The following is a 20,609-nucleotide window of genomic DNA, read 5'->3' on the forward strand; positions in this document are numbered from 1 at the left end:
GTTTTCTAATTGTCACAGTACTCACCGGTAACTTCAGACTGTCTTTGATCACCCTGGAGCTGATCATTGGCTGAGTCTTTGCCATTCTGGCTATTCTTCGATCCATTCGAATGGTAGTCTTTCGTTTTCTTCCACGTCTCTCTGGTTTTGCTTTCCATTTTAAAGCATTGGAGATCATTTTAGCCGAGCAGCCTATTATTTTCTGCACTTCTTTATACGTTTTTCCCTCTCCAATCAACGTTTTAATCAAAGTACGCTGTTCTTTTGAACAATGTCTGGAATGACCCATTTTTCTCAGGTTTTCAGAGAGAAATGCATGCAAACATGTGCTGGCTTCATCCTTAAATAAGGGCCACCTGATTCACACCTGTTTTTCCACAGAATGAATGACCTCACTAATTGAACTCCACAATGCTATTATTTTGAACACGCCTCTTTCAATTAATTATTCAATTACACAGACTCAGGAGCATGTGTATCATGAATGTTGGGTCTGTTGGTTTTCTATGACTCTACTACACCTACTGGTAAATTATTTGCCATGTAGTAATAATTTTCTACCAAAAACAGTGATTGATCTGGTAAGTCATGTTGGACTGCTATTATTTTGAACACAACTGTATGTGTATGTGTGTGTGTGTGTATGTGTGTATATGCATGTGTATGTGTGTATGTATGTGTGTGTGTGTGTGTGTATATGTGTATGTGTGTGTGTGTGTGTGTGTGTGTGTGTGCCTCACAGGCCGCAGCCATCTAGCATCCAGCCAACAGCAGACGGAATGCGTGTGAAGGCGAGATGGTGAATAACATGCCATTTCAGCTGTACGTACAGGACTGAACACAGGCCAGGCCCGGCATGATCCTCTGGATTCCATTTCATTTTCTGCATTTAAGGGTGAGAATAGTACCGATGTGTCCTTTAAAGCGAAAATTTAGGCAAGTTCCTGACAAATCCAGTACCTGTCAAAATGTATCATTTGTGTGGTCAAGAGACAAGAAACCGAATGCTGATCTAGAATTGAATTTGTAAATCCAATTTATTCAGTCAGAATCACACCTGGGATCCATTCAGTCTGAATCGCACCTGGGATCCATTCAGCCTGGATCACACCTGGGATCCATTCAGTCAGAATCACACCTGGGATCCATTCAGCCTGAATAACACCTGGGATCCATTCAGTCTGAATAACACCTGGGATCCATTCAGTCTGAATCACACCTGGGATCCATTCAGTCTGAATCACACCTGGGATCCATTCAGTCTGAATCGCACCTGGGATCCATTCAGTCTGAATCACACCTGGGATCCATTCAGTCTGTACTGTTTTATATTGAATTAGATTATGAATGATAAACTATAAATTACATGAAACAGTCCTTCAATCCCAAGAGAGAATGTTTGAATTTTTAATGGCAGCGAACTACAGAAGTACAAGATCTTCACTGTAAACAAAAATCAGAATGTTCTGTGGAGAATACAAAGCTGCACACCTGAATCAAATCAAAACATGACGGCCATGATTTTATTATGTTAAAATCAACACATTTATCAAATTCACATTAAATTGTCAATAGTTATTTTATATACATTAGTCTATTGCACATATCATTAAAAAAGTCTAAGCAGCCAAGTAACATGAAATCCCTACTTCCTGTTCAAAATATACATAATAAAACAGCTGTGCAACACTTTGGGTCACAACTCCATATGGTGGCAGCATGCACCACAGTAAACATCTATGTTCCACATGGTCAGGCAGTAACAGTGGGTGCTTATGGGAAATGCAGTTTACAGTAGCTAGGAGAGAGCCAGTGTTTGTAAAATGAGTGTTTCTGTTGAACCCTGGGAATCCTATGATCAGCTTTTCACATTTGCGGGTTCAGACTGAGCGCCAGACTGGGCTAATGTTCGTCTTTCTCTCTGCCTTTCTTTTCCTTCTCATCTTGCAGGGCGGTTCCCATCTTCTTTATGAGCACAGACAGGACCTTGTCCAGGGGGTCCATCACCCCTCGCTGGAGCCACTTGGGAATTGTAGTCCTGGCGTGATGGAAGCCAAGCTTCTGCAGAATGTAGTCCACTCCCACTGGGTCAATCTTCCTCCCGGTCCAGGAAATCAACCTTTAGAGAACAAATGAGTGACTGCCGGGTTTTTCCGGAAACTGCGGGGAACAGCATTGGGATGGCTAACACAAGGCTGCAGGCTAACACAGCAGGATGAATTGAGAAATCTACCAAAACATTCCGTCTTACGGAGAAATGCGTCCAAAATAATTGGGAGGTTTAATACTGGCAAGTCAATCACAAGACCTTAATCAATTGAGCATGCATTTCACCTCCCGAAGAGGAGATTGAAGGGATCCCCCCCAAAAAAACAAAGAACAACTGAAAGAGGCTGCAGAAAAAGCCTGGAAAGGCATCACAAAAGAAGAATGCAACAGTTTGGTAATGTCAATGGGTCGCAGGTTTGATGCAGCTATTGCAAGCAAGGAATATGCAATATTAAGTGTTATTTACTTTCATTTACTAAAATACCAATACCTTTGCTCCCCCAAGATTGTGTGGTGGTTTGATACCCAAGGTGCTATGTTCTAAGTAGTTTAACACATCTAGGTGTAAATACCAGGAAATAAAAGCTGGTGTATTTGCACATATACGCATGTATGAGGGTGGGCGGTATGTAAAATATTTGCACATACATAAAGTACACATGTATGAGTATTGGTGGTATGTCGTATATTTGCACATATACGCATGGATGAAGGTTTGTGGTCTCCAGCAAGGGGCGCTCACCTGAGCGTGGGTTCCAGGTGCCAGGTGTTGCACATGAACTCCCTCCAATCCACCGTGGTGTAGTTGATGGCATCCTCCTTGTCTTTGTCTTTGTCTTTGTCTTTGTCCTTGTCGGTAGAGTTGTGGTCGTGGGCGGCAGTGGGACTCTTCTGGCCGGGACGGGCTGAGAAGATCCGCGGGGCAAAGAGAGCTGCGCAAGACCAGCCAGATTCAAGATCGACTCACTCGCCCTGGACTCACTCACTCGCCCTGGACTCACTCACTCGCTCGCCCTGGACTCACTCACTCGCCCTGGACTCACTCACTCGCCCTGGACTCACTCACTCGCCCTGGACTCACTCACTCGCCCTGGACTCACTCACTCGCCCTGGACTCACTCACTCGCCCTGGACTCACTCACTCGCCCTGGACTCACTCACTCGCCCTGGACGCACTCACTCGCCCTGGACTCACTCACTCGCCCTGGACTCACTCACTCGCCCTGGACTCACTCACTCGCCCTGGACTCACTCACTCGCCCTGGACTCACTCACTCGCCCTGGACTCACTCACTCGCCCTGGACTCACTCACTCGCCCTGGACTCACTCACTCAGTTTTCTATGTGTATTTGTTTTACTGAGGGGATTTGGCCTCACCTTTCTCCTTCTCCTTCAGGTAGGCTGACACGAGGTCGTGGAGGAACATGATGAGCTCGGCATCCATGGTAACACAGATGTGGTCAGTGAACTCTGTCACCACACTGCACTCCACCTTGGGCTTGCTGCTGGAGTCTGTAGGAGAGCACAGAATGAGAGCAAGAGCCAGTGAGAGCGAGAGCGAGAGAGAGAGCGAGAGCGAGAGATACTTTGTCTTGGTGGCAGTCATGTGAGAAAAGGCAGTCTCGCACAGATACGTGGAGTGGAAAGGCAACAATACCTTCACTGCCACTTCGCTGAGCTGCGGGTATTCAGCAGCACATGACAGCCAGAATTCAGATCATGAAAGTCGGCCGAAACGCGACTGTAGACCAGAATCACAAGTCAGTTCCAAAAGTTTATCCTGCATCACAGGTGGCAGATCACTATTCTCGGGATTGGCAAATGGATCTCGGACCCATTGTTTCTCTGAGAGATGCGTACTTCTCGAAATGACGCAGAGTTTCAGTAAGGTGTTGAACGATGATAGCTGTCACCAGACCCAGACAGACACCTTCAACATCAGCTAGGGATGATAGACAGTCAAACATGTCGTAAACACCCCGGTTGACCCTGTCGCTCCAGACTGACAGTTTTTTTTTTTAAAGGCCATGATTTTTATCATTGGCCTGGAAGGCATTGCATGACTTCCCTTGGATAGACAAGTTGAGGGCATTTAAATGCTGCAAAATGTCAGAGAGGTAAGCTAACTTAACTACCCAGGACTCATTACGCAGATGCTCAGCCAGACTAGATTTTTTACTATCCAAGAATGCTCCGATCTCATGCCTCAACTCGAACACTCGGCTTACCACCTTACCCCGAGACAGCCAGCGGACCTCGGCGTGCAGGAGGAGATGCGTGTGTTCGGCGCCCATCTCTTCACATAGAGATGTGAACATCCTGGAGTTAGATGCATGGGCTCTAATGTAGTTCACGCATCGGACCACTTGATCCAAGACCTCGTGTAGCTCTGGGGGTAGACGCTTTGAGGCAAGCACCTCTTGGTGTATTATGCAGTGCGTTGCCTGGACCGAAGGTGCTACTGCTTTCACCCGAGTAACAACGCCGTTGTGCCTCCCTGTCATAGCTGACAGAAATGGAACAGAGCACGTAACCTCTCTCGGGCGGGAGAGCTTCACGTTAGAGAATGTTGGACGGGCGACGTAGGGACGGGGGCGTGCCGAGCAGAGTCGCGATCATAGACAGTAAAAGAAATGGAATTTTGAGTGGAGGAAGGGCAGGATTCAGGGGACCGGCAGCGACCTCTCCACGGACCGGCACCGGTCCGCGGCCCATAGATTGAGAAACGATGACCTAGCAATCAGCAACCCTGAAGAAGTCAGTAGTGAAAGAGGGAGAAAGAAGCATAAAGCTAGGCTACTGAAAGAGACTCCAGAAACGCTCAGAGCAGATACCAATGGTACTGTCATGATTCAAGGATCTGAATTAAAATTACAGCAGTTTGAGACTAACTTGAAAACATGAAGTTGAAAAGAAGAAATCCTCTGTGCCCTATAAAGCCACATCTGCTACCAGTGTGACCGTACCAGCCTCCCTGACACACACAGTGCCCAGCCCTGCCCAGCCCTGCCCAGCCAGCCTCCTCCAGCACACTCACAGCCACACACAGCCCTGCCATACCCCGAACACCGCTGTCTGTACAGCACATCCAGGACTGCCTATCCCTCCTAGAGGTAGAATTAATCGAAATGAGAGCATAAACTGTCAGAGACAAACAGTATTCAGAGACTCACAACTGAATTTACCCAATTCAATGAGGGAACCTGGACAAAAATGGGACAACTAGAAGAGAGCACAACTGATCTCCGTAAGGAAAATGAGGCCCTAAGGGAACTGAGGGAATTAAAGGAGGGCCTGGAGCAGAGAGACACACAGATCCTCAGAGACGAGCTGCTCAGTGTGATAGCCCTCAGAATCCGTGCAGACCACAGACTGCACATCACAGACTGAGAGCAGCCAGGCAGAGCCACAGGCCAGCCCCAAGCCCAGCACCGCCCCCCCTCAGGACCCCAGCCCTCCCGACAGAGCTACACCCAGCACCACAGGGAACCAGCCCCCGAAAACCGCCATACTCATCGACTCTAATGGCAAGTTCCTGCAGCACAGACAGATGTTCCCCACACACAGGGTAGGGAAATTCTGGCGTCCCACTATTGACACAGCACACAAACTCCTTTGTCGTTCCTGACTAGATGAGCCAGATAACATTATCATACACACGAGTACAAATGACCCGTGTTCTCAGGGAGAGAGGGCGTCACAGGCAGTGACAAAGGTGGCCCACGCAGGGAGTTCCCCACAGCCAACATCACCACCTCCACTTTACTGCCTCGGAAAGACGTCCCTTCTGAACTAGGACGCACAGCCCACCCATCACAGAGGACGAATCCACCCAGCAGAGCCCCGCCCAGCCAACCCAACCCAACGCAGAGGAGCCCCCACCCAACAGAGCCCCGCCCAGCACAGCATACCCATCTCAGAGGAGGCCCCCACCCCACACAGCCTGGCCTGGAGACAACACATCTGGCACAGCCTACTACAGTGGAGCACAGCACAACAGAGTGCAGGTCACAGCACCCCCTAACACACAGTCCACCTACACTCAGGTACTGTCTGGTAAGAACCACCCAGATTCTCCAGACTATGGAGAGGTAAAAAAGAAAACCAACATATATGTGGCTAAAATTAAACAAAAACCCCATTAACTGTAATAATGACATTTGTGCAGCCTACATTCCCCCTTTAGAATCACCATACTTCGATGACAATTTATTTGAAATTCTCCATTCGGAGATCAGGCATTACCAGGCCCAGGGTAATGTCCTACTGATCGGAGATTTAAATTCCAGAACAGGATCAGAGAATGATATTGTGGATTCTGCTGGCAACAGCCACATTTTCAGAACATACTCGGTCTACCTTAACCCCACCACTACCCAAGGAAACAGTCTTGATTATACTGCAAACAAAAATGGCAAAGAGTTAGTGCACTTCTGTCGATCCTTAGGTCTGTACATGCTTAATGGAAGGATCAGAGGGCACTCTTTAGGGAGGTTCACTTGTTGTTCAGCTCTTGGGGCTAGTGTAGTCGATTATGCAATCACTGACATGGACCCCTCCTTCATTAGTGCATTCACTGTCAGACCACAGTCACCACTTTCTGATCACTGTCAGATAAATGTATACTTAAAAAGAAATGGACAAAAGATAGCCAAAGAACCCGAGCCCTGCAAAACATTTCAGTTGAACAAAACGTTTAAATGGGCTCATGACATTGATGTAAAAATTTTAACGGCAATCAGTTCACCAGAGACTACTAACCTTATTAACAACTTTCTCTCAAAAACATTCCAACCAAACCAATCTGGTATAAATATGGCTGTAACCCAAATTAACAAAATATATTATAAATCAGCCAACAAAGCAGGTCTCAAAAACAAAAGTCAGAAATCTGGCCTGAGACCCCAAAAAGAAACGTGGTTTGATGAGGACTGTAGAAGTGTCAGAAAAAAATTAAGACACTTGTCCAACCAAAAACACCATGAACCACACAATTTGGAAAATCGTCAAAACTACACTGAAACACTGAGAGAATATAAAAAGATTTTAATTTAAATGTAAATGTAATCATTATAATCAAACCCTCAGAGAAATTGAGGATTCTATTGAAAAAAATCTGTTCTGGGAACAATGGAACAAATTGAGCAACAGGAGCACACAAAATCTGGCTGTACAAGACTGTAATACCTGGAAAACACATTTTGAAAGCATCACCAAACAATCTCAATTTGGAACAGAACAAAATCAAAGAAAAAATAAAAATCCTAGAATCAACTATCAAAAACAATCAGAACCCACTTGACTACCAAATCTCAATTAAAGAATTAGAAGACCAAATTAAAAAACTTAAACCGAGAAAAGTTGTGGGCATGACAGCATCAAGACAGAGATGCTTAAACACAGCACCGCTGAGCTGCAGCTGGCCCTGCTGAAATTGTTCAATCTCGTATTCCAAGCTGGCTGCTTCCCTGAGAACTGAAGCTGGGGGCTTATTTCCCCAATACACTAGAGTGGAGACAAATTAGACCCAAATAACTACAGAGGCATTTGTGTAAACAGTAATCTGGGGAAGGTTTTCTGCAGTATTATTAACGCCCGAACACCCTAATTAATCAACATGTACACCAATTGAATTATTGATTTTAAAAAAGCATCTTGTGTATGTACATGTGATTTCTTAGTTTTTTATTTTTAATAAATTAGCAAAAATTAAAAAAAAAACTTCTTTCATGTTGTCATTATGGGGTGTTGTGTGTAGAATTTTGAGGAAAAAAATGAATTTATTCCATTTTGGAATAAGGCTGTAACATAACAAAATGTGGGAAAAGTGAAGCGCTGTGAACACTTTCCGGATGCACTGTACATGTGTATGTATATGCATGTGCATGTATATGTGTGTATATATATGTATATATAAAGAATTATTATTGTGTTAATTATTATCCTGTTTTATATGTAATCATATTACTGTGTTGTTTTCATCTGTTTAACATGTTCCTTGCCATGCTTTGGCAATACAAATGCAAATTTTGTCATGCCAATAAAGCAATTTGAATTTGAATTTGAATTTGAATTGAGTGAGCGTGAGAGTGAGAGTGAGAGAGCGAGAGAGAGAGTGAGAGTGAGAGTGAGAGAGTGAGAGAGTGAGAGAGAGAGCAAGAGAGTAAGAGCGAGAGTGAGAGTGAGAGAGAGAGAGAGAGAGTGAGAGCAAGAGAGAGAGCGAGAGAGAGAGAACAAGAGTGAGAGCGAGAGTGTGCGTGTTACCGGTCAGCAAAGGCTCTTCCGGGTCCTGCACATGGATGGACTTGAAGTCAAGTTGCATTCTGGGAAGGGCGAAGATAGTCTCGGTCTCGTGGTTGTAGCTGGACGACCCCCGGAAGCCACTGAGCAGGCTGGAGCTCTTTGCGGCCGCTCCGCTCTCGGGGTTGTTGGCGTCCACGTTCCGAAGGAGGTTCAGCTCTTAAGAAGGAGGACACTGCAGTTAATACAGCAGAATTTGGGGGCATCCAGGATAAACAGATTTTTTTCATCCTCGTCAAAGCAAATAATTTACACTGTAATAACCTTGCGGGTGACACCGAGATTTGACGATCTTATTCTGTAATTCCTGCTGTAGTATCCAAAACCCAAAAGAGATTTGCTGAACAGCTTACTGCCTGCAAGTCCTTCACTGAAGAACAATGAACACAAAGTCTTGAATCTTTAAAGCCACTTTGGCCCATCTGAACAGATATTCAGTGACTTGCAAAGACAAGTGTAGAAAACTGAGCAGCATGAAGCATTGGCTGGCTGGATGGAGAATGTATAGGGAATGGATGGGGAATGTATAGAGAATGGATGGGGAATGGATGGCGAGTGAAAACGTTGCGTACCTTCGTTCCTCATGGCAGTGACGTAGTTGAACCACTCTTTCACGCTGGCCACTCCGTGGGGCGGGTTCTCATGCCGCCGGCGGGTGATCTTGGTGATGGTTGCCATGGGGCTCTCCAGGGCCCCACAGGGCTTAGTGACCATGGTATTGTGGCCCAGATGGAAGTCCAGAGTCTGCACGATGTAGGTCGAGTCGTCACTGGAACCTGCAAGGGCATGCATTTCACGTCCTCAAGAGGAGATTCAAGGGAAAAACCCCCCAAAACCAACAACTAAAAAAGGCTGCAGTAATTGCCTGGAAAAGCATCACAGAAAAAGAATGGTGGTGTCAATGGGTCAGAGGCTTGATGCAGTTATGGCAAGCAAGGGATATGCTACCAAATATTAAGTGGTTTTGAAGTTAGATGTTTTGCTGAAAAACCATTATTTGCTCGTATCATCTTGCCGTCAGTTCCATCCATCCATTATCTGAACCCGCTTATCCTGAACAGGGTCGCAGGGGGGCTGGAGCCTATCCCAGCATACATTGGGCGAAAGGCAGGAATACACCCTGGACAGGTCGCCAGTCCATCACAGGGCACACACACCATTCACTCACACACTCATACCTACGGGCAATTTAGACTCTCCAATCAGCCTAACCTGCATGTCTTTGGACTGTGGGAGGAAACCGGAGTACCCGGAGGAAACCCACGCAGACACGGGGAGAACATGCAAACTCCGCACAGAGAGGCCCCGGCCGACGGGGATTCGAACCCAGGACCTCCTTGCTGTGAGGCGGCAGTGCTACCCACTGCACCATCCGTGCCGCCTCGCCGTCAGTTGTTGACAAATATTTAGTTTTGTTATTCCTGGCCATTCGAATGAATGCGACCGAGATGTGCTTGGTGGTGCTCATTTAGATGCGAGTAACAGGCTTGGTAAATCAGAAGGGACAATTGTTTTTGACAGTGTAATCCTGTATTGTGTAAAGTGTATGGACAGCTAGCATGGAACGTGTCTTTGAGCGTATGTGGAATTACCACATTCAGTACGATTTAGTATGATTTTGTTTGTTTCTGTTATGATTGTAAATAAACTGAGAACATGCATCGGCTGGACTGAACCGCTTTCAGACGTGGTATTGGAAAGCTAATACAACTGTTGTGCATTACAACAAGTCTTCAAAATCTTTATTGAATATGAAAAAAAAAATCCAGAACAACAGATAGAATAAATGGTTAGTAGTTGGCAATGTAGATGTGTAAAGAACGGCTTCTTTAAATCGACTCTCGGCAATCACTAAGTGGGGGTGGGGCGAACGGACATATTTCGGAACGATTTAACAACCCAATTAGTAGCTCAAAAAGACCTCTAGCTGTTGAATGATGTGTGCTGTGTTAGGGTTGGAGTGAAAAGCCACATGATGGTAGATTTTCAGGAACAGGGCTGGTTACCACTGCCTTGGAATGAAAGCCAGTGCTAACAGGATGGTACCCAGGCAACCCACACACTCACCATCCTCCAGGATCTTCTGTGCCTCGGTCCAGAAGGCGATGTTGGGCTCCTCCAGGTGGAACAGGGCCCAGGACTTGGAGCGGAAGTTGGGTCCGTGGAAGCAGGCCAGGGTCATGTGATTGCCATGGAGACTCATGGAGCCCCCTAGCTGCACGGCATCCTCGGGGAGAGGCATCTGGAAGAGGGAGATATGGCACCCGGCGACCACTTTCAGCACGTCGGGCCAGTGGCGGTGGTGGGCAGCGTCCATGTCTGAAACACGGGACAGACCATGTGACTCGTAGTCGAGGAAACTCAGTTGTCAATAGAACCCCACCCTAGAAAGGACTGAACACAATGGGCATAGTAATCCTATTGGCCATAAAGTTCCCTTGAGTGGTTGACATGACAGGATTAACAGGATGTTGTTAAATGGCGGAACTTGCATCCTTTCTAGCGTAACCATCCAGTGACAACCAAAAAACCCCCCCGTGGAACCTCAGTAAACTCAACCACAGGGGCGCTGATGCTTACAGAGCTCGGCGGAGCCTTTCTCAATGTTGACGATAGGAGCTTTGGGGGGCATGTAGTGAACAGGACCCCAGGTGGAGAGGGCTCTCTTGCTGGTGTCAAACTGCTGGGTGAAGAACTCCTGCAGCTTCATGCCGATCTTGATGAGGTCCGGCGTGGTTGAGCGTGAGATGATCACCTGGAAGATGTCCCACTGCAGGTCACCGTGGACGAAGATCTCGCTGCAGGAGGAGAGCAGAAAGCTCTTACTACTGAGAAGGACCATGAACCATGACTAATTCCAAATGCTAAAACTATGGGACTCTACCAAAGATATATCCATTGTGTATGATAGCTCTTTATGGGTTTGGGACAGGTGTAGGATAGCTCTTTACGGGTTTGGGACAGGTGTAGGATAAGACTTTAGGGTTTGGGACAGGTATAGGATAGCTCTTTACGGGTTTGGGAGAAGTGTAAGATAGCTCTTTAAGGGTGTAGGATAGCTCTTTAGGGGTTGGATGGATGCATGGTATCTCTAAGGTTTGAGATGGGTGTAGGATAGCTCTTTAGGGGTTGGATGGATGCATGGTATCTCTAAGGTTTGAGATGGGTGTAGGATATCTCTTTAGGGGTTTGGGATGGGTGTAGAATCTCCATTTAGGTGTTTGTGACGGGAATAGAATATCTCTTTCGGGGTTTGGGACAAGTGTAGGATAGGACTTTAGGGTTTGGGACAGGTGCAGGATAGCTCTTTACAGGTTTGGGACAGGTGCAGGATAGCTCTTTACAGGTTTGGGACAGGTGTAGGATAAGACTTTAGGGTTTGGGACAGGTGTAGGATAGCTCTTTACAGGTTTGGGACAGGTGTAGGATAGCTCTTTACAGGTTTAGGACAGGTGTAGGATAGCTCTTTACAGGTTCGGGACAGGTGTAGGATAGCTCTTTACAGGTTCGGGAGTAATACCTTTTCTCGGACAGGCTGGCCTCCGCAGTGCTGCACAGGCTGACCTTCCACTCGTCCTGCAGCTGCAGGTCTGCGTTGCTGAACACGCCCATCAGAATGCTGGAGCCCATGTAGTCTACGCGCGCCTCCGTGGAGCCCATGGTGATCTGGATTTTGTGGCTGGGCTGCTGGTTTGGGTGCTCCGAGATGTGAGCTGGAACAACGGGGAAAAAAAAAGGCTTTGGTGGGAAAACTGTCCCACGGAGGGAACCAGGGGCAGGAATCTGGGACGGGGAGAGAGTGTTTAACTGGAACTTACACACCATCTCCAGCGTGTTGACGTCAATGTTTCCTCCCACCACTCCGCCTTTGGAATCCAGCTTGGAGCGGCCCAGGCCCACAGACATGCTGATCTCCCGGTCCCGGTTGCTGCCCACAGACAGCCGGCCCTGGCTCTTGAGACCACTGGTGGTCCAGCTGGAGGAAAAGCAGCCATTTTTAATGGCGTGTTGATGCCCTGTAGTGAGACTGCTTTGCTTTTGGCAACCAAAACCCCGGACCTGAGTGAGGTAGCCACGGGGACCAGCCAACCATGGGCCAAATGAGAATAACATCTGGGGAAAGGCGAGTTTGGAGTTTTCATTTTGGGGAGAACCATCACTTTTGTATGGTTAATGGTTAAACCAGGGGATTTTCACATCTGAAAACTAGCGGTGCTTTTCCAGGGGGGGTTTTTTGCTTACGTGTTGTTGCCCATGACGTTGCTCATGTTCATCTGCACGTTGAGCTGTTTGAGGTTGATGGCGAACACCACCAGCGTCTCCCATGGTGACCCCTGCTGGCTGCTGGCCTTGTTGTTCTTGTTGAAGGACGGAGTTGATGTCTTAGTGACTGAGTCTGGAACAGAAGCAGAAGGTGAAGCCCTAATGTACACACTCGCTAGCTCGCACACCCACTAACACAGTGTGGTGTGTGTAGTAGCTCACCTCTACGTGGCACGGAGGAATCAGACACACTCCTGCAGCGGGAGGGGGCAGGAGACTTCAGATGGGCCAGCCCCCCCGGGGACATGGAGGCAGGGGGGTGGTCGGTGAAGACGCTGGGGGAGGGGGGCATGTGCTGGAAGGAGCAGGACTGGGAGGACTGGGAGGACTGGTCCCAGCCCCGCCAGCCAGCCCTACGAGATGCCTCTGGGGACAGGTGCTGAGCCATGCTCTCCACAGAGTCTGGCGTGGCAGGCCCCGACGCTGAGCATGATGGGAAAGAATAACACAAGTATAACATACAGCCTGAGGTGTGTGCTTGTGTGTTTGTGTGTGCGTGTGTGTATTTGTGTGTACATGTTTGTGTGTGTGTGTGTGTGTGTGTGTGTGTGTGTGTGTGTGTGTGTGTGAGCGTATTTATCTCTGTGTGTAAGAGTGCATAGTCTCACCAGGCAGGTTGATGGTCTGGTCTCCCAGGAACAGTCTACGGGCGATGCTGCGGCGGTACCAGGCACGGGGGAAGGCCAGGATCTCACTGAGCCTCCGCATGTCATACTTAAAGGAGGCCGAGCCAATGTCACACACCGCTGGGGAGAGAGGAGAGAGCACACAAGTTCACACAAGTTCGCACAAATTCGCACAAATTCGCACAAATTTGCACGCACGCACACATACACCCACGTGTGTGAATGTGTCCTAACGGAGAGTGGTGTGCCCTAAGGGAGAGCGATGCGTCCTAAGGGAGAACGATGAGCCCCAAGGGAGAACGATGAGCCCCAAGGGAGAGTGATGAGCCCTAAGGGAGAGTGATGAGCCTTAAGGGAGAGTGGTGAGCCCTAAGGAAGAGTGGTGAGCCCTAAGGGAGAGAGATGAGCCCTAAGGGAGAGAGATTTAGGCCCGGTACCGGAGATGTTGATGAGGGTGGTGTCCATCTTGCCACCCTTCCCAGGGATGAAGCTCTCGGTGAAGGTGGGCCAGCCAGTGCGGCGCATGCGGGACAGGCTGACTTTCACAAATTCCAGGTTAATGCTGAGAGAGTCCTTCCGCCCCGTCACAGAGGGGGGCTCCTCATCGACCGTGCCTAGCAACCCAAAATTACACATCACGCACTGCGCCTAGCAACCCAAAATCACATATCACCCACTGCATGTATCAACACCATTATCACATATCACTATAACATAAAAGCAATGCTCTGGACTGTCAAATAAAAGGATTATCAGTTTAGAGCCTAAAGCAGTGCTGACTCATGGTCCTGGAGAGACGCAGGGTGTGGCTAGTTTTTATTTTCACCTTAAAATTCAGACCCAAGAAACTAGGTGAGGGGAGGTAACTGTGCAATCAACTGCTTTCATTGATGAATTATGAATTAAGTGCTGGGTTACAACAAAACGAGGGTATCTGACCCCGCCCTAAAGCTTCTGACCCCTCGTGTCCCAGGTTCGAGGGGCTCCTTACCCAGAGGCCCGGATGCAGAGGGCAGGCCGCTGACGGCGGACTTCTGCTTCCCAGCTCCGTAGGGGTGGAACACGAAGAGCGAGAAGTCCGACATGCAGGCGCTGAAGCTCAGGCCTGACGAGTTGGCGGAGGGGCCGCTCAGATCCGACTGGCTGCTGCTGTGCCGGGACCGCCCCAGGGGACTGCCCAATCCGGGAGAGGGACCTGGGTGGAACAGCCAACGGCATTCAGACCTGATCACCCTCAGCCAATGGCATTAAGCCAGACTAGATCACATGGAGACGATGGCTTTCAGACCTGATCACCCTGCTGCAAATGGCATTAAGCCAGATTAGATAACATGGAACCAATGGCATTAAGCAAAACTTAAGTTAGGGGCTCAGTCAGACTTCAGCCAACTGTTTGAGCCATTGGCCGGCTGAATCCATCACTAAGCATGTGCTGTTACCTCTGAGAGGTTTGTGATTTTGAGTTTGAGTTTGAGGCCAGTACCCTTGCCGGTGGAGGCTCGAAGCAGATTATGGGTGAGGGGCGATGCAGTGCAGCCCGGGGCGGGGCCCTCAGGGGGGTGGCAGGGGACCGGGGTCTCCAGGTCCCCCCGGTTGGAGGAGAACACCAGGTCCAGAGATGGCAGCTTCAGCATACATTCCACCCGCGACATGGGCAGGCAGCTAAAGCGGATCTGAGAGGGCTGGAGAGAGAGACATTACATTACATTAATGGCATTTGGCAGACGCTCTTATCCAGAGTGACGTACAGTTAATTAGATTAAGCAGTGCTTAATGCAGGGTTAAGGGCCTTGCTCAAGGGCCCAACGGCTGTGCGGATCTTATTGTGGCTACACTGGGGATCGAACCACGACCTTGCGGGTCCCAGTCATGTGCCTTATCCACTACTCTACCGGCCGCCCCGAGACGGCAGGGGAGAGAGGGAGTAAGAGAAGGAGAGAGAGAGGGTGGGGCAGAGAGAGATGGAAAGGGGGAGAGAGAGAGAGAGAGGTAGTACATCATACATTACAGTTCTGGACAGTTTGGGGCAAGTTTGGGACAAACTGGGGCAGTTAGGGACAGTTTGGAGGACGCTGGGGTAGTCTGGGGGTAATTTAGGGTAGGTACCTGCACGCGTACGTACACCACCACGTCCACGGGGAAGGAGGAGTAGGCGGAGGTGGAGGAGGACACCAGGGAGGTGTTGGACTCCTCCAGAGGATCCACAGTGTCAAACTGCCCCATGTCCTCATCCTGGGAGTTAATGCCTGAGCCAATGGGAACACAGTTAGGAAAACAACATACTCCGTTACTCTCTCACAAACACTCTGTTACTCTCTCACACACGCAGTTAATCTCTCACTCTCACACACACATACACATACTGGTGTAGTTGCGGTCCACTGGGGTGATGGGGATGGTTTCCAGGGCTTTCTCCAGGAAGTCGAGCAGGCAGGGGCTGATGACCATCTCCTCCGGCAAGGTCTGCAGGGCCACCCAGGCATACAGCTTGGCTGTCTTTACCCCACCGCTGCCCTTCCCTTTGGCTGCAGTCAAAGCACAGGATGCTAACAGTTACACTAAGTCTAAATGTAATGTAATGTAAAGGATAAGCTTACGACTATGCTCACAGCTAACAGTTATGATAACGGCTATGCTAACTGTAATGCTAATGCTAACACGAATGGATATATTAATAGTTATGCTAACAGTTCACCCACAGAACAAATTCAATTCAAATTGCTCAGAAAGACCAGCCAGCTCCCAGGAACATAGAAACAGTTTTCTCTCTGTCAGGATTTTACATCACAACCCACAAGTGGGCCAAAAGACGGTGGCTCAAAAAAGCATAGAGCAGTTGATTTAAGCAGGTTCAATTGTTCTGATTAGATTATTTAACACATGCATCGCCCCACGCCCATAAGGACGGTTAAAGGAAGTGTAGTTAATTTGTTCATTAAGTGTGTCGGCTCTTGGAAAGGTGGGAAGCACTGTATGTGTGAACAGGTTTATTTCACAGCAACATCTACGGGGCACTGCATGCGCAGCAGAATCTGTGTGGGTGTGGATCACATAAAACACAGTCATGCATGCAGACGTGCAGCACAGCCGGAATGCGACAGGGCATTACGGAGAGAGGCAGGCATGCAGCATGCAGGTGAGCATGCGTCCGTTTCGTGGGTCACAGTACCTGAGGGTATAGGTGGGGGAGGGGGAGGAAGCAGGGTGCTACTCCTGCTTTGGGCTGGATGTGGGGGATTTGCTGGGATGTCTTTCATACCAAACAGCTTGGACTCTTTGGAGAGGGTCCTGGGCAAGGAGGACCCCCGCGACGCGTTGGGTGACTCAGTCTTCAGGGTCTTGGAGTTGTAGTGCAGCTGCGCTCGAGAAACGAAAGTTTCATCTGTCAACCGCCAACTTTATCACAATCCCAAAAGACATTATATCACATTTTATTTTGTTTTTATCCAAAGCAACGTACACTATGCACATACCAAAGGTGAATAGAGCTACAGAACAGGTTGGATAGGGTAGAATTCACAAAGATTCAGTTGTACAGCCATGAACATTCTAGTCTAGTACACATGGTAAATTTAATGCAGTAAGCAACGACAGTACCAGGATAAACAAAAATGCAACAGTCCTAGATTAAAATACAAAGTACGAATGGGCAAAAAAATTGAGGCATGTGATACGTCTTGGAATTGTAGAGCAGCTGCGTTTAAGAAACAAAAAATGTCATCTGTCAACCAACAACTTTACAATAATCCCAAAAATCACACAACAAATGTGGCTGTTAAGCAGGTACTGAAGAGCCAAATCCTGTACTATCAACAACAACAGACACCACGTTGGAAGCTAAAACCTGGGGTGGTGAAACGGGCAGAGAAGACCAGCACCTTGACGTCCACGCCAGGAATGTAGAAGACGGTGGTCTCGGAGTCACTGGATTTGGTCTGGAGGGAGGAGGGCACTTTCTTCCCCGCCAGCAGGTGAGCACTGGAGGAGCAGGTTGGTTGGAGCTTCTTCTTCTTTGGTGGAGACTCCTGGTCCAGACTCCGCAAGCTGCGGTCACAGCTCCTGCAAGGGGGATGAATGAACAAACAAAAAGTAATGAATATAAAAGCTCTGTGTTAGAATTAGAATTCAACTGCAGGACAATGCCTCAGTGCTTTAGTGGTTTTATTATGAAAGCATGTTTCACTTGAAAAGATCAAATAAATCAAAATCGGAGAACATTGTTAATCTGTCATAATATGGTTGGGAGTCTTTTGGGTACAGTGTATTAGGTGTTCCCCACAGGCCTCTCCTGGGAAGAGTGTATTAGGTGTTCCCCACAGGCCTCTCCTGGGAACAGTGTATTAGGTGTTCCCCATGGGGCTCTCCTGGGAACAGTGTATTAGGTGTTCCCCACAGGCCTCTCCTGGGAACAGTATATTAGTTATTCCCCATGGGGCTCTCCAGGGAACAGTGTATTAGGTGTTCCCCATGGGGCTCTACAGGGCTGCTTGTGTGTACAGTGTAATAGTTCTTACCTTCTCAGGGAGACGTCGTCATGCTCGGCCTGTTGGGTTGTGGGATGCAGCACGCATTTGCCGCTGTCAATCTCCACGCGCACGTCCAGCTCGAAGTCGATGTTCCTCTCGGTGGCGGAGCTGACGATGCTCCGGCCTGCCGGCGTCCCGGGCCAACGCTCGCTGAAGAGCTGGCTGACCGCCGCAAAACCAGACGATTTCTTACGGGACGTTTGCCTGGGGAGGGGAGCGACTGGGTCAGCTGGGGCAGCACACGCAGACACAGGAGGTAAATCTAGTTTTGAGAACCATATTGGTAGGCAACAGTACACTAGTACATGTCTCCAGCAACAACAACCATGCCACACTGGCTATGAGCTAAGCCGGGGGCAGCCAACCTGAGTCCTGGAACACTGTGGGGTCTCAAGGGTTTCGTTGCTACCCGGCACTTAAATTGATCAATTTACCCTTTCAGTCGCAAGAGTGACATACCTTTTCAACTAATAAAAATGACTGCTATACTATTGGTTCAAGCCCCTATTAAAACCCTACTAAATGTTCTCAACTTTCTCAACTAAAGCCAAAACCCCTTGGGCTTTGTATTGAAAGGGTTGTAGCAGTCAATTACACAATTAAGTCACCTCAGCTGGGGTTTTTGGTCAAAAGTGGTTGTTGTGTTTAAGGTGAAAACAAAAACCAGCACCCCCTGTGGCTCTCCAGGACCAGGGTTGGCCACCGTTGTGGTAAGCTAAGGAGAAGTTACTCACATGGGCCTCCTGTAGTAGCAAGGCGGCCTCTCCCTGTCAAACTCCTCCTCCTTATCAGAGTCGTCGGAGGAGGAGAGGGAGCTGTCGTCACGGCGGCTGTCCTCGTGCTGGAAGGGAAGGCTGGGTGAGAAGACGTGGGGGGTCGTGGGGGAACCGAACACTGAGCATGCGCCGTCACTAACGGACGGGAAATGGCGGGGTGGCGGATCGGCGCTGACACACAACAGCTCCATTTCTGTCTCCTCCGGGAACTTTGGCCAGGACATGGAAGAGCGCAAAACAACAAGTGTTATGGCACCGACACCACAACATGGCAAACTGACAGCACTCTCTGGCAGATATCAACCCTCTTTACTGGGCGGGGGTCACAACCCCGGGGGTCTCTGTCCAATTATGGGAGGACCGCACCCGACCTGAGCACTCCGAGCACAAATGTACTGGGATCAACAGCTTTAGAGAATTAAAGAATAGGAGGGGATCGCTTTGCGTAGTTGACATTTTTTAACTGAGTGTTAATTAAATGTGAACATATTTGTGTTAATTAGCAGTAGATATCTGTGTTAAATTGTGTAGATATGTGTTGATTAGTGTAAATGTCAGTGCTAATTAGTGTAGATATCTGCCAGGAGTCATACTCCAAATGCTGTAAACCCGTCACCAGCCTCATGCACGTTCCCTGGAGAGGACAGAAGTGTTGAGATGAAGAAGAGATGAAATGAGCGAGAAATGAAGTGATGACAGACATCAAGGTTTCCACTAGACCTTCGCCATGGAAACTGAGACAGAAGGACAGACGTCAGCAGGATGACACATAGAAGGACAGACAGACATCCGAAGATACGCCCCGCTTCCCCCCTTGCAACCATCGAGCTATGCAAAATGCCACCATCACTACATCCTGACCTATCACTGAGCACCTCATCACGATCTTGATGATTGCCTCCACCAATGAGAAAGGACAACAATGCAGCCCAGTTAAAACAAGCAGAGACTGAGCCAAGATCAAAGAGCACAGGTTAAAAGCTGCTGCATGCTGCAGGCCCGGTAGTGAGGGGAAGGAAGAGTGAGTGGTTCAGTGGGTTGGGCCGGGGTTAAGCAGTGATATAGAGGTCTAGCTGCCGTGTACACATCAGCTGAGACCAGAACTCTCTGTGCCAGGCTGCGGGAGCCCAACTCCCCTCCACACAGTGTCGGCATTACAGTACAGACCCGCAAATCCTAAACTCCAAGAGAAGATCTATGGCACCTTGCAGGTATGCTGGGATTCTGATAAAAAGTTGGACATGCGTCGTATGCCTTTAACTCAGCATCTCCAGGTCGTACGGATCTAATCTTCATAACTTTATACACATATTACCCACTCATGCGGAGTGATATGGACTTCACAGTTTCACATTACACATTACAGTAAACTTTTGTAAAGTACGGTGGCCTTAGAATCTTCTCTTAGAATTTCTATTTACTGGCAAATCAGGATTTCCCCATTAGTATACATGTATTAGTGAAGAGAGGCATTTTAGATTTTCATTTGTTGGTTCATTTTTACAAATACCTTGAAACACATTTCTCCTGGACTGACTGGGAGGTTTGGCATATCCGAACCCAGATTATTAATCTTTATTGAATGAAAGAAATTCAGAAAATTACCCCAAAAATGAAAAGAATGATGAAGCAGTGTGCAAAAGACAATAGGACACTGGAGTGATTAGAGAGTCATTATGGTGATGTAGACCAGGGGTGGTCAATCATGTGCCATGGAGGGCCGAAAGTGTGTAGGTTTTCATTCAAACCAATCACTACTCCAGAAGTGCCCTCCTCTCTGGGTGAAGGTATGTTCATTAGTTAAATAAGCAGGCATTGTGATTGGTTGGAATGAAAACCTACATACTCTCAGCCCTCCATGGTACATGATTAGCCACCACTGATGTAGACCTGTCTTTGAGTATTATAGATCAATCAGAGGGGGAATTATGCTTTCTGAACCTTCAGGAGGAATCAAAAAGGCAATTCACAAAAACAAGCATCACAAATGTACATATACCGTAACTCA

General features: G+C 48.1%; 1 protein-coding gene across 13 annotated transcripts in view; it reads right to left on the reverse strand.

Annotated features, from left to right (window-relative positions):
* Window positions 1–1,391: 1,391 nt before the first annotated feature.
* The window catches only part of kiaa1109 (KIAA1109 ortholog), a 73,553-nt gene continuing 54,335 nt past the window's right edge, over window positions 1,392–20,609 (reverse strand). For 8 of the 13 annotated variants that reach the window (XM_061245759.1, XM_061245765.1, XM_061245761.1 and 5 more), the window contains 22 exons: window positions 20,112–20,174; window positions 18,560–18,810; window positions 17,814–18,029; window positions 17,178–17,358; window positions 16,469–16,655; window positions 15,663–15,824; window positions 15,406–15,545; window positions 14,783–14,981; window positions 14,291–14,494; window positions 13,737–13,913; window positions 13,282–13,419; window positions 12,836–13,096; window positions 12,593–12,746; window positions 12,169–12,326; window positions 11,871–12,063; window positions 10,931–11,148; window positions 10,418–10,669; window positions 8,923–9,126; window positions 8,315–8,509; window positions 3,428–3,562; window positions 2,792–2,981; window positions 1,392–2,119 (listed from right to left, as the gene is read on the reverse strand). In XM_061245759.1, the coding sequence (XP_061101743.1) occupies window positions 1,903–2,119; window positions 2,792–2,981; window positions 3,428–3,562; window positions 8,315–8,509; window positions 8,923–9,126; window positions 10,418–10,669; window positions 10,931–11,148; window positions 11,871–12,063; window positions 12,169–12,326; window positions 12,593–12,746; window positions 12,836–13,096; window positions 13,282–13,419; window positions 13,737–13,913; window positions 14,291–14,494; window positions 14,783–14,981; window positions 15,406–15,545; window positions 15,663–15,824; window positions 16,469–16,655; window positions 17,178–17,358; window positions 17,814–18,029; window positions 18,560–18,810; window positions 20,112–20,174 (4,095 nt within the window). In that variant the 3' untranslated portion in view covers window positions 1,392–1,902. The remainder of the gene's footprint in view (window positions 2,120–2,791; window positions 2,982–3,427; window positions 3,563–8,314; window positions 8,510–8,922; window positions 9,127–10,417; window positions 10,670–10,930; window positions 11,149–11,870; window positions 12,064–12,168; window positions 12,327–12,592; window positions 12,747–12,835; window positions 13,097–13,281; window positions 13,420–13,736; window positions 13,914–14,290; window positions 14,495–14,782; window positions 14,982–15,405; window positions 15,546–15,662; window positions 15,825–16,468; window positions 16,656–17,177; window positions 17,359–17,813; window positions 18,030–18,559; window positions 18,811–20,111; window positions 20,175–20,609) is intronic. The other 5 variants (XM_061245771.1, XM_061245762.1, XM_061245767.1 and 2 more) reach the window with 4 other exon arrangements.

The sequence above is a fragment of the Conger conger genome, chromosome 6 (genome assembly GCF_963514075.1).
Source record: "Conger conger chromosome 6, fConCon1.1, whole genome shotgun sequence".
In the NCBI taxonomy this organism is placed as follows: domain Eukaryota; kingdom Metazoa; phylum Chordata; class Actinopteri; order Anguilliformes; family Congridae; genus Conger; species Conger conger.